At 42.0% G+C, this 13506-nt stretch overlaps 1 protein-coding gene across 1 annotated transcript in view; it reads left to right on the forward strand.

Annotated features, from left to right (window-relative positions):
* Positions 1-9232, forward strand: part of BIOF (biotin F) — a 52699-nt gene extending 43467 nt beyond the window's left edge. The window contains exons 10-11 of the mRNA XM_086795619.1: positions 7918-7986; positions 8570-9232. Of these exons, the coding sequence (XP_086651745.1) occupies positions 7918-7986; positions 8570-8822 (322 nt within the window). The 3' untranslated portion in view covers positions 8823-9232. The remainder of the gene's footprint in view (positions 1-7917; positions 7987-8569) is intronic.
* The last annotated feature ends 4274 nt before the right edge of the window (positions 9233-13506 follow it).

Genomic DNA, 13506 nt, shown 5'->3' on the forward strand with positions numbered 1-13506 from the left:
AAACTAGTCTTGCATGCGTGTAGCACACGGTAGATACACACTGTGCACATGACATACTCCCCTTCCTCTAAGAGCTCACTCCTGAGCTCACTAAAAAGCCAGGGTAATCTCTCTGAAGAGTAGTCAATGTCTCCCATGTAGCGTCCTCCTCAACACGATCCTTCGACTTGATCTTGTATTCCGTGATAAGCGTATTACGCAATTTTCTTTCACGAAATCCAAGAATCTTTTCAGGTTCGTGCGAAACAAATGTCATGTCCTCGACATCTATAATTTCTTGAGGAGTAACTAACTGATCTGCTCCACCCAGTACTTCCTTAAGTCTACTGACATGAAATACAGGATGAACTTTCACATGAGAAGGCAAATCCAATTCATATGCAACTGAACCAATCCGTCGTGTAACACGAAATGGTCCACAGTATCTAGGGGATAATTTCGGAGATCGACCTGTCCGTAAAGTCTCGGAATCTTTCGGAACTCACAAATACACCATCGTTCCTTCAGAGAACTCTCTCGGTGAACGATGTCTATTAGAATAAAATCTGTCTCGGTCTTGAGCACTTCTAATAGATTCCTTCGCAACTTGTAACATTTCCTGCATATCTTGCAAAAAATTACGTGCTGCATCATGTTGAAGTCCTGAGAATCCTACTGTAACTGGTGATCTAGGTTGAAAACCATACATAAGCATGAAAGGACTAAAACCTGTACTCGTATGCTTAGTACTGTTATATGCAAATTCTAACATAGGAAGATAATCCTCCCATGAACTCTGTCTTTTGGATACATATGCTCGAAGCATATCCTCCAAAATCTGATTCACTCTTTCAGTCTAGCCATCAGATTGAGGATGATCAGAGGAACTCAAATTCAAAGTTGTTTCAAACTTCTCAAAAACAAGTTTCTAAAAATCACTCGTAAACTTAGAGTCCCTATCACTGACTATGTCCTGTGGTAACCCGAACAGTCTAAACAATTGCTCGATAAACTGCCGTGCTAATTGCGTAGCTGTAATAGTCTTCCGGGTCGGTAAAAATCTAGCCATTTTTGTCAAGCGATCTACCACAACCCAAATAGAATCGTGGCCTTGATGTGTTCTTGGCAATCCAGTAATAAAATCCATGGAAATACTTTCCCATTTATTACCTGGGATTTGCAAAGGATGCAACAACCCAGCCTGTCTAAAGCGTTCAGCTTTATTTGCCTGACAAATTTGACACTTGAGAACATAATCTTCTACATACCCTTTCATCTTCGACCAATAAAAAGTGTGTTTCACTAATGATAGTGTCCTGTGTACCCAGGATGTCCAGGAGAAGGGGCATCGTGACACTCCTTAAGAATCTTGGACCTAATGTCCGAGATCTGTGGTACACAAGTTTTGTCATTACGGAATAGTAAACCATTCTGAATCATCCACTGCCCTCCTGCAGCCTGAATGATAGACTGCTCAGTCATTGAGTCTTGGTCAATCAATGAGCTCCCGTCCTGGATCTTCTGCCAAAATGGACCAAAATAACTATCAGTCCTGCAAAGCCCTCTCAATGACTGAAATAAGTCAGTAGAAATCTCAGTGAACGACAAAGTATTCACCTCTCTAATCCGACTAAGCGCATCTGCAATACTATTCATGGACCCTTTTCGATAACGGATCTCAAAATCAAAATCTTGCATTAACTCTGCCCAACGAGCTTTCCTGCCTCTCAAATCATCCGCATCACACACATACTTGATTGACTGATGATCAGTCAATAGCACAAACTTGGAGCCATATAAATAATGTCTCCAAACCTTGAGAGCATGAATCACAGCATAAAGCTCCTTCTCAAGGGTTGGCCAACGAGATTGAGTGTCGTCTAGCTTTTTACTTTCAAAAGCAACCGGTCTACCATCTTGAAATAAAGCAGCCCCGATAGCATAATCACTGGCATCAGTTTCAAGAACATAAGGCCGACTAGGATCAGGCAATGCTAAGATAGGTGCTTCCTTGACTTTATCTTTCAAAAGTCTGAAGGCCATATCCAAATCGTTATTCCAAGTGATAGGCTGATTTGACTTACATCCACGACCTTTCAATAAGTCGGTCATCGGTAGTGTGAGCTGAGAGTACTCCCGTACAGATTTCCGAAGAAAAACTACAAAACCGAGAAAAGAACGAAGTTGTTTCACTGTTCGCGGTATAGGCCAGTCCAGAACCTTCTGAACTCGGTCATAGTCAATGCTCAATCCATCTCGAGTGATCTTGTGTCTCAAGTAAATGATGTCGGTCATAAAGAACTCACATTTACTCAACTTAGCATATAGTCGATTCTGTCTTAATATAGATAAGACAATCGTGAGGTGTCTGACATGATCCTCAAGAGTACGACTATATATCAAAATATCATCCAGGAACACCACCACAAATTTCCCCAAATGTTCACGAAAAAGATCGTTCATCATTTGCTGGAAAGTGGCTGGAGCATTGGTTAACCCAAAAGGTAATACGAGAAACTCGTAATGGCCATACCTAGTCCGAAAGGCGGTTCTTTCGACATGCCTTCCATGAATACGTATCTGGTGGTAGCCAGTACGTAAATCTATCTTCGTGAAATATTTCGCTCCTGCTAACCGGTCAATCAGGTCATCTGATCTAGGGAGAGGATAACGGTTCTTAATGGTCAGCTTGTTCAATCTCTTGTAATCTATACACATTCTCCAGGTATTGTCCTTCTTTCTCCTAAGTAACACAGGTGCACCCCAAGGTGATTTACTTGGACGGATCTGGCCCATCCTCAAATAATCTTCGAGTTGTTTAGCCAACTCATCTTCCTCGGCTTGGCTCATCCTATAAGGTGGAATACTGACAGGATGAGCACCAGGGATCAAGTCAATACGATGATCTACTGCCCGTTCAGGTGGTAAACCCGATGGCAGTTCCTTAGGAAATACATTTTGAAACGAATCAAGTATCTTCTGTAATTCTTTGCTTTCTAACACACTTAATTCATTTATATCCATGGAAGGGATGAGAAAAGAAGAAAGTGGAATCAATACACAATGGAAAGCGGTATACAAAGAAGAATCCATTATATTTCAAAATCAATTGTATTTACAAGAGGTCCCTGAGAGGGATGAATACAATCACCTAAAATACTATACTTGGTGTCCTTATGCTGAAAAGAAAAAATATGACTAGACCAATCTATCTGGACTTCAAGAGTCTTAAACCACTCAATCCCTAATAACAAGTCTACATTCTCTAGGTGCATTACATAGCATTCCAGAGTATCTTTGTAGTCCTGAATCTGGATTGGAAGCATCTCCACCTTGCGATCCCAAACTTGCCTTCCCGCAGGTAGACGTACCTCATAGGTATGGTCGCTGAGTGTCGTATCAAGACTCAATTTCTGCACAAGTTTGTAGTTAACAAAGTTATGCGAACTGCGAGGGTCTAAAAGAATTTGAATTTTATGGCCATTCACTTCTCCATAAACTCGGAGAAGATCATGCAAGCCAAATACTTTAGAATTGAACAGACAATCAGAACAAGTACTAGGGCGAGAAAGTACAGTAATTGACATACCTGTCAAAGACAACTGGTTAGCTGCCTTTGGCTTGGGTCCTGCGTATGTCTTGGTACCCTTTTGCTTCGGGCACTCGTTACGCATGTGTCCTTTTTCTTCGCAGATAAAACAATGTCCTTCCTTCTTGAGCTTTAAAGCCCTAAGGAGTCGTTTCTTCTTTGCTGGAGTCGAACTGGAACTCTTCGAAGGTTGGTCCGAAGACTTTCCTTCTGTCGTGTTAGCCATAGGTGCGGAGAAGTTTCTTTTATGCTTGTTCCCCTGCTCGGTAACGGGTTTCGACTTGGAAGAGACCATTGTATCATCATAGATACGAGCTGAATGAATGGCCTCGTCCAAAGTTTTACATTTGTTATTTTTAACCTGTAAGCGGTATGAGTCTGGTAAACCAGCTACGAAAAACCCCAAAAGAGTAGTGGGATCCATCTTTGTAGCTTTCATCTGCAAGTCACGAAACTTCTAGAGGTAGACCTCATAAGTGAGGTGTTGCGAGGTCATGGTCAAAGCTGAAAACCGGGCAACAACATCATAATCATCCTCTTTCTTGAGGAATTCCTTCTTGAAGAAGTCTTCGAATTGTGCCCAAGTCGTTGGCTTAGGGTTGAGTTCCTTCCACCAAAGCAAAGCTTTGTCGGACAGGAAACCTGCTGCTAACTGGATCTTCTTTCCATCATCATATGGATGAAACTGAAAGTGAACTTGCCACTTATGTAGCCACGTGTCCACGATCTCCTTGATGCGCTGCTTTTGCTCGCCCCCGAACGGTTCCGGAGTAATGTTGGGGCCTAAAGCTGAAGCCAAGGTATCCATACCCGAGAAAGTAGAGAGGGTAGTGGTCAATAGAGCAATGGAGTTCTGCAAAGCTTGCATCTGGGCTGCGATTTGTGCCTGACGTTCCGTCGAAGAAGCTTCGAGAGCTACTTTGAACTCTTGGAAATCTGATTTTGACACACAATCGTCCAAAAAGATCAGCATCGGTACCTTTCGTAGCCGGCAAGCCTTCGCGTTCCACAAGGGGCTCCAACTCCGATTCTTGGGTCGACATTGTGAAGAGGGTACGTGGAGAGAAAATTCAATCTTTGCACAACAAGAGTGCGAGGGAACTTGAGAGCTTGAGAGCTTGAAAACTTGAGAGATGTGTGGCAAGAAGCCCACTTAAGGGGTTTATAAAGATAGCCCCAAAAGCTAAAAATCTCCAAAAGCTAGGCTTAGCTTTTGCTTTGCTTTTGTGTGTTTTTTTTCTTGAATAAATAAATAAACATATATATATATATATATTAATATATATATATATATGGATATATATATTCTATATTCTTTAAAAAAAAAACACTTTTGAAACCTTGGAGGAGGGGTCTTTTAAAACTTTAAAAAAAAATTTAAACTCAAAACAGCGAAAGCCCATAAAAAAAACGTGTGCTTTCACCTTTTTTTTTTCCTTCCAGGATTAGCCGCCGGCGTGTGCTGCTTGCGCTGACGTCAACCTGCGCTGTCCGTCCTTCCGGCGCCTGAGTGCACATAGGTAGGCTGCGCCACCCTCGCGTACGCCTGGTCACACCCGGGCTGGCTACGTAGGACTGGCCTGGGCGATGCCTGGCTGGGGGTACCTGCCCGCCTAGCGTAGGCGCTGCCTGAGCTGGCTGCGCATGCCTGGCAGGCCTGGCCGCCTGGCGTAGGCGCTGCTGCGCTGCCTGGGCTGGCTACGCATGCCTGGCCGCCTGACTTGGCAGGCCTGTTTGCCCGCCTGCAGTGTCGCCTACAACACGTCAACTAGCATCACCCGCCGCCAGCGAATGTGCGATCCAGCACTTCTCTCGCTCTCTCTCGCGTTCGAACCAGAAAAGCATCGTGCTTTTTCTGTTTTCTGCTTCTCACCCAACCTGCTCATGCGTATGACTGCACACACAAACTCTTCTCTTCTTTGCAAAGCAAACGACCCTTCTAAGACTACCATCTCCCATCAACATGGGTCTCTTTGATGAAGAAAAAACACATACTATTCTGAAAACATCAGTATGCACAGAAAAAACAGCAAGCTTTTTAACACATACCTTTCTTCGACCTCATCTTCTCTACCTACCGACTTGCTCGTTCACGAGGTATGCTCTGATACCACTGTCAAATCCCCACGGATCTCCTCGTGATCGGTCTTGGTTCGAGACTCGAATCCTGCAAACAAACGAACAAACAAACAACAAGGGGGTGCAGGCCTGACTCACCTCCCAACCATGACAGCCGTGGGCAAGCCCACAGACTTGGCTGTCCCCACCGAGCCACGAGCTGAGCTAACTAGGATGACATACCGACCAATCTCCTCCTCGCGACGTCCCATACCGCCACGAAGCTGCCCTCGCGGGCCTCGAGACTGCTGTCGGCCTCGGCTGCGTAAAGCAGGTGCACGTCTACACTAGATCCAGGCTCCAAGACCATAGAGCTCTCACAAACTCGCGAGACTCTCTATATCCCAATTACTAACCTTGGCCACCCTTTTATAGGCTCTTGGCCGGTCATCGGGCGTCCAGACTTGGGCGCCCGCCCGTCCATACTTGGGTGCCCGCCCGTTAGTATATCCCTAACTGAGCTCGTCAATCAGCCTGCCTAGTTCCAAGCTTCCCCAAGCCTCGAAACTAGTCTTGCATGCGTGTAGCACACGGTAGATACACACTGTGCACATGACATCTTTCCTTTTATGAAACACTCGGGCCCTTTTATGAAACACTGGAGCTGCTCCTTGTACACGGTATCGATTGGCCACTATGAGAGAGGTTATGTGAAAATTCCAACACTAAGAGATTCACCTATTCTCGATCAATTAGCACTTAATAATTACCTTTTTGTGATGACAAATCCTTGGAAATTAGGTTAACACACCCGACATCTTGGTATTGACCTTGGTTTATGCCTTAGAACCACTTGAGATTAGCTATACAAACCGAGGCATCTAGCACCATGCACAACCATAGAACACTCTCAAATTGGAGATCTAGAGGATTCGGCTTTAGAGGCATCCAAAGACAATCCTTTCAATAAGTCTTCGCAAATCATACCACCAAGACATTCCCCATGGAGTTGTCCGTGCGAGGCTTATTGTCCCGGAGGTAGAGCCTAGAATTGGCTTATAGAGTCACCTAGTTCCTAGGTGCTATATTTCACACAATGCCTTAGTTACACTTTTATTTAGATGACATAATTCAATCTCTAGGTTAGCGTAGCCTTAGGTTAGTTTGGCTAACTCATGACTAGTCAACGATGATATATGCCCTATCAACTACCTTTTTGTTGTAATAATTCTTTCTATTTGTTATAATCCTTAGTGCTAGGCTTCATTATGGCCGAGTCTGACATCTCTTTCTATCTTTAGTGGTGCATATGCCCTATCAACTACCTTTTTGTTGTAATAATTCTTTCTATTTGTTATAATCCTTAGTGCTAGGCTTCATTATGGCTGCCCTGTATCTCCGGAGCTCTGACAGAAACTCAGTACACAGACCTTTGTATGGATGTATGCTCTTATGTGTGTGTGTGTGTGGGAGCATATATTGACACCAAGTTCTACACCCACTATTGGGCACTGATGACGTTAGTGGGGATGTCGTAGTATCTAGTCCATACTATGCATGATGGAGTTGATGGTTTATTGTCTTGTGGATGACTACCATGAGGTTATGAATTGCACTTTCTTATAAGGTGAATTTGGGCATGCTCCTGGATTCATCTAGGTATATATATATACATATATATATATATATATATATATATATATATGCCACACTATGCTCACAACCTTTGGTTAGTCCCATCTGTTGGAAAATGAAGCACTATCTGGGGAGGCTTGAATACTCAACCCGCTGCATGAACGGGCCCCCGTGGAGGGTGGGGAGTGCAATGACGTGTTGGGAGCTTTCGAAGAGGCTATGCAGACCCGGATGGAAATCCTAACTGCCATGGCAACCACTGAGGCGGCAGCTGAAACCTGTCGAATCGATATCGTCCAATTGACCGAATGAGGGGATGGTACTCCTTTCAGAGGCCTGGGAAGCAGATGTGACGGGGAAGCCAGAAACACTTGCGAGGGGGTTGGATGCAGCGTTGAAGCCATCGTGCTGGGGATCTGCTGCAACACTCCATCAGCCACTGCAGGTGAGTCAAAATTCCAAGTGGGAGTTTGACTCAATTCAATCCTCTGTCCATAAAAGTACTGCTCTTTATTTAAAAATTGTCTTCCCTATCAAGATGCATGTAATGCTCCATGATGAGCAGAAGTTTTTTGTTTTTCAAAACTATTTATGGGGCTGAAAACGACGTCACTATTATGGATTGCACTAAATGCACTTTGTTTCACCCCTCACAGGTCTTTGATGTCGGCTGGATTTCATGTAACTGCAATCAGACCTCCTACTGTGCCTAAGCATTCTTCCAGGTGAGTCCTTTTTGTTGATCTATTTCAAACGCCTCCTTATCAGGTACTGTTAATATTAATTGCAAGATTTCTGAACTTCCATGTGTTGAGAGTTTTAGGCTACCGTTGACCTAAGGTTATAGTATCCTTCTGCCCTGCCCGCTGATTGCGATAACAGACGCGGCATGAATGAGACCACAGATGCTGGCACAGGCCGCCTCTATGCTGACCACTTCACCAATCTGGGTCTATCTAGACATGTTTTGGAGGTTTTTAAGGGCCTTGATATGTGGAGTACAGAGGGTAGAGATGGACTGGCTTCATACTCAAGCTTGAAGGGGAGCCCCCACGTGAGCATAAATCCCCAGTGATATACCATTGGACCCATTCTGAGGCTTAGTAGATTGTAAGGATGCTTATTAGAATCTCTGTTAATTGACCCTGCTGCTAAACCCTTTCATCAGTAGCAGTCTTTTAGCTCACAACAATGCAGTGCGATGAAGTGTGAGGCTCATTAGCATGTGGTTGGATTTTGAACTGTTTTTACGTGAAGTTGTGGCAGGTCCTGCCTGATTGTCTAATGACATGGGCTTTTTATGAACAGGCTTCGCATTACATTAACTGCAGCTCACACACCAAACGATGTGAAAGCTCTTGCAGCAGCTCTTGCACCCTGGATAAAGAACAAAAACTCTCTTCTTCCTTCTGCATCAGACACATTGTTGAAATGTAACGAGGATGGGGTGAAACAAGGGTCCTCTCTAGGACTGCCACAGGAGGAAAGGACTCTCCCTGAAGGGGACTACTTGTCGTCATTTAAAGACTGGCTCACTGAGGATATAAGAGCCAAACTCTGACCAGCCTTAGTGTCTGAGAAGAATCAAATTTAGGAGCTGGGAGTGGATGTAGGCCTTGAGGATTTTATACATTTCAATCCTTGTGAATTGAATTGAAGAGTTGGAGAGGATTATTAATGGCTTCCTTTTACTAATGGCAGTATGATCAGGCCCTTGCTAGTGTGGCTATCACATCATGCTGCCTCTGCCCAGGAGGGGGGCATGAGCTCGAACCCCAACACCTAAAAGAAGAATCATTTATTTATTCACATAAGATATCGCACTAATTTTTGACCTTTGGTGGGGGAGTTGGATGTTGTTACACCAACTTTTTGACCAATGATTTAGACATGGTTCATTTTCTCTTGTTTATTTCCACCTTTGTATCGATTTTTTATAATGCTACCTCAAAAATAAGGAAGTCATTTTAAGGGTGACGTGTCATGTACGGAAGTGATTTCGTAGACATCTTAAAAACATGGGGTTGATGTTTGTCTCCTAACTGGCCAAGAAAGAGCACACTTTGAAGAAAAGGGTATTGACACCTGTGCTTAAGTTCAAGTATTGCCTCAAGACCAGTAGCTGAAATATTTTTATTCCTCTTGGCATATTCCAAACACCTCTCAATGCATTACAAAGGAGTATGTTCAAAGGAGTAACATACTCCAACATTTGTGCAAACTTACCATCCCTAATATCTGAGTAACCATGTGCATTATCCTTCGTTAGCATGTCAACTATAACATCTTGGGCCACTGTTGTTTGCAACTGCTTTGTTATAGTGAAAGGATTAAGGGCAACCCTACTATTCACCTTCTTTTCCAAATTTTTTCCAATGCATGTACTTATGCTTTCTTTGTAAGGATGCGCACGATTACCCATATGTATAGCACATCTACTTGTATTCTGATGATCTCTTGGTAGACAATAATAGATAATAACTGGGCATGTTTTTACACATTCAACCATTTGATCACAATGTTTGGAGGAAATATTACGAAACTCTGAACCAACCATTCCCACTGGACAATTTCTTTTCAATCGGCCTTTTCATTGTGTCTTGCAAGTGCATCCTGGCATAATAAGGACAATCGACATTCGTACACCGTGAATGGCCTAAGCATCTACTGAATCGAATAGCACCGTCAAAACAACTAGAACTACTTGTTACGTACTCAACCCATGAGTGACCATCTTGCCTTTGTTCCATACCATACATTGCAAAAGCACTCCCATATGGCGGCAACTCATAAGCAACATATCCATCATATGGAGGAGGTAACTTATCCACTCTATGTATATTGATGGCACTATGTAATGCAACATGTAAACTGCTATGGAGAGGAAGTGCCCTAATAGTATCTAACACACTCAAGACATTTTCTTTAGGAGTATTATTTTTATCCATGTCAACAAAAAGCTTATAAAATAGATACATATCTGCATCAAACTCAAAACCCATTTCACCTGTATTCAGCCGAACAGGGTTTAGTTTCAAATGCTCAGAGCTTAGAGAGAGGGGCTTTAGTGCAATCGGGAGTCTAGCCAGATCAAAATAATCACAGACTTGTAGATAATTTTAGCTCAAAAAATCTTTCATTAGATACCAGGCATAGTTTTTCTCTTTTTTTGTCTTGACTGAAGCCATACACAGTAATATTCTTGCTCATTGTATCCTTCACAGTTCCACCATAAAGTAGGAGAAAAATGATACACAGTAGACCAACAGAAGCTCAACTCTATGCCTTGCATTACCACTAATAGCAAATAACGGTTTTTAATAAAATATACATTCTTTTTCGAAACAATTGATTCCAAAAAATCTCTGAATATTCTTTAATTTATGAACACCTAGTGGTGCCTTCAAAGTAGTATTCGTTAATGATTAAGACGGCTCTAAAGACACTTTATATTTGCTTATTGGAATCGTTTATTTCTCATTTAAAATTGAAGGTTGCAGGGTCAATAGCTTCTAGTTGGCTAGCTAGTACATTGTCTTACTCTTCATTGCCCCGGTATTTGCATTGGGTCATGTCTTGGGAGACATGACTTTTATCAAAGATCCCCCCTCTTCCCTTGAATGGGGGCCACACAAATATGAGCCGCCTGGTACCTCCACAAAACAATATGAGGGTAAGCATTTATATCCAATATAATAATTAAAATGATTAATATTTAATAAACATATAATTTTTGTTTAAAATTTATTATTTAATGTGATAATCTATTAGAGGGTAAAACATTTTGATGCTGAAGAATGGAATAGTACTCCTAATTATTATTCATTCTTTAATTCAATCTAAACTAAATAATTTTGTTATAATAATATATATTTTATTACAAATGATTTTGTTTTTTTGGAGATTAAATTCGTGGACAGCTTCTTCACACTCCATGATGGCCCTGACCACGCTAATCTCTTCGACTTCTTCGATCCATAGAGATTAGGGTTATTGTGTTGATGGGCTTCTATCTTGTGTCGTAGTTGTTGGCAGGTTTGTGAATTTGTCTCGTGCATAGAGAGAGCGATTTGAGGGGTGTACTCAACAAAAGCTATAAGTTTGTATCTAAAGAGTAATGAGAGATGGCTATTCCACATATACATCCTCCTCAAGTTTGCCATTGAGAAAAGCTAATTTACATCCATTTGTTAGGCAATTCTTCTTTGCATCGCCAAAGCAACAAAGGTATTGATTGGTCAATCTAGCCATGGTGGAAGCAAGAGTCTCTTGAAAGCCAAAATCCTTTAACTTGTGCAAAACTTTGTTGTGTCTTTTAGTATTGTTAAGAGTTATACTTGGCTTTGTAAACATATTTCGTGAGCTTGCATTTTGGAGGATGATCAATACGATTTCAAGTGTGGTTTTTGTTCTAGTTGCAAGGTTACTATCCATTTTTGGTTCCGTGCACTTCAACAAGGGTTATGGGTTCCTAGACCTTGAGTATCTCTTACATTAGAGCATAATTCATATGATTTTTGCTTGTGCATTTTTCTCCCCTAACCTTTTGGATCAACAAATACCTTGAGGTGCATCCTCGATGGATAGATATTTTGTCCAAAAGCTACATATATTTACCTTGTTGAAGAAATTATTAATTTGCGACATTGTAGGTTTTGTGTTTTTGTCTGCAGAAAATATTTATGGAAGAAATGCTATGGGCTTCCCTATCTCCACTTGGGCCTATCTTGAAATACTTCAACCTGGTTTCCATATTAGTATTGATCAATGCTAGTCATACTTTGAACGGTCCAAAATCGTGAGACTATTCTTCAAAATATGCACACAAATGTTCCTACTATAATATCAATCAAAGAGAAAAAAAAGGCAGAATCTCCAAGAGCATTAGTACTCACCTTTCCTTAGAGATCAATATGCATGCGCTAAAGAGGAGCCTTGGCTTTAAAAGGCTATCCCTTGCAAAAAGAGTATCTAAAGCTATTTGCCCATACATGCAAGTTCCACATACATCTGGTTGCTAAAAAGTGGTGGCAAATATACTCAAATGTTTCTCCTATAATATTAATCAAAGAGGAAAAAATACACAGAATCTTCAAGAGCATTAGTACTCATCTTTCCATAGAGATCAACATGCATGAGCTAAAGAGGACCTTGGCTTCCAAAAGGCGGCCTCTTATAAAAAGAGTATCTAAATCTATTCACCCATTATGCAAGCTCCACATGCATCCAGTTGCTAAAATTGGTGGCAAATGCTGATCTAGCTTACCTTTCTTTCTTTATGGTAGGTTTTGCACACCGAGATACACACACTTCTCATGTATTATTTTTTAACTAAGTTTATGTGAATACTTGTTATTTATATTTAGAATGAAAGTCTAATCAAGTCAAGAGTTTACCTTAGTGTTGCCGAAGCATGTATCGTTAGGTTTTGCCTTATAACCGCAAATACAACTTTCAATGTGGGTGTGCTAGCTCATTTGTTGCATCCTCACTTTGTTGTCACACTGTAATGCTTAGATGAACGCAAGAAGAGATGGTGCTTCACAATGGCTCTCTCTCACAAAGGCGGGGAAGAAGAAGAAACTATTGCAAGAAGAAATCTACAATTAAACCTATCTAGCATGCATCCATCACGCAAGTAAGCAAGAAAGCAAGCAAGCAAGAAGAGAGGAGAAGAACTCACAAGAAAACTAGCACTGCTATGCTAAGAAGTGGATGGTGTGAATTGTTTAGAATGTGCCATGGAGTTGGTGGGTGGCGAGGTTCAATGATTAGTTCAGGATTGATGTGCAACCAGATGATAGGGCAAGGCGTGGGCAACTCTGATGGGGCAGGTAACTTGTCGAGGCAGTATGAAAAGTGATAGGCGATGTAGAGGTTCTTCATGTTGGGCTCTTGTTGGTTGGGGAAGTGGTGTGGACCCTTCAATGATGAGGTAGAGAAGAAGTGGTCCGCACCCTATGAGTGATAGAAGGAGAGCCATGATCCCATGGAATGATGAGCATTGGTAGATGGAGGTCTAGGACATCTTGGCGTGCGACAAGGTATCTTTTAGCGTAATGCTTAGATATTGGGATTTTTCTCATACATCGACTAGGGCAAGGTGTTGATGTTGAGTTAGAGTTGAAGCAAAGGATATAGACAAGGAATCTCGTTGGAGATGCAAGGTCGGGGTTCTCCTGGTGGTCATACCATGGGCTAGGCTTGTACCCACCATGGTCCCCCCATTGAGAGATATACCTCAA

The sequence above is a fragment of the Cibotium barometz genome, chromosome 62 (assembly GCF_041138505.1).
Source record: "Cibotium barometz isolate CiBa-2024 chromosome 62, ASM4113850v1, whole genome shotgun sequence".
Lineage (NCBI taxonomy): Eukaryota > Viridiplantae > Streptophyta > Polypodiopsida > Cyatheales > Cibotiaceae > Cibotium > Cibotium barometz.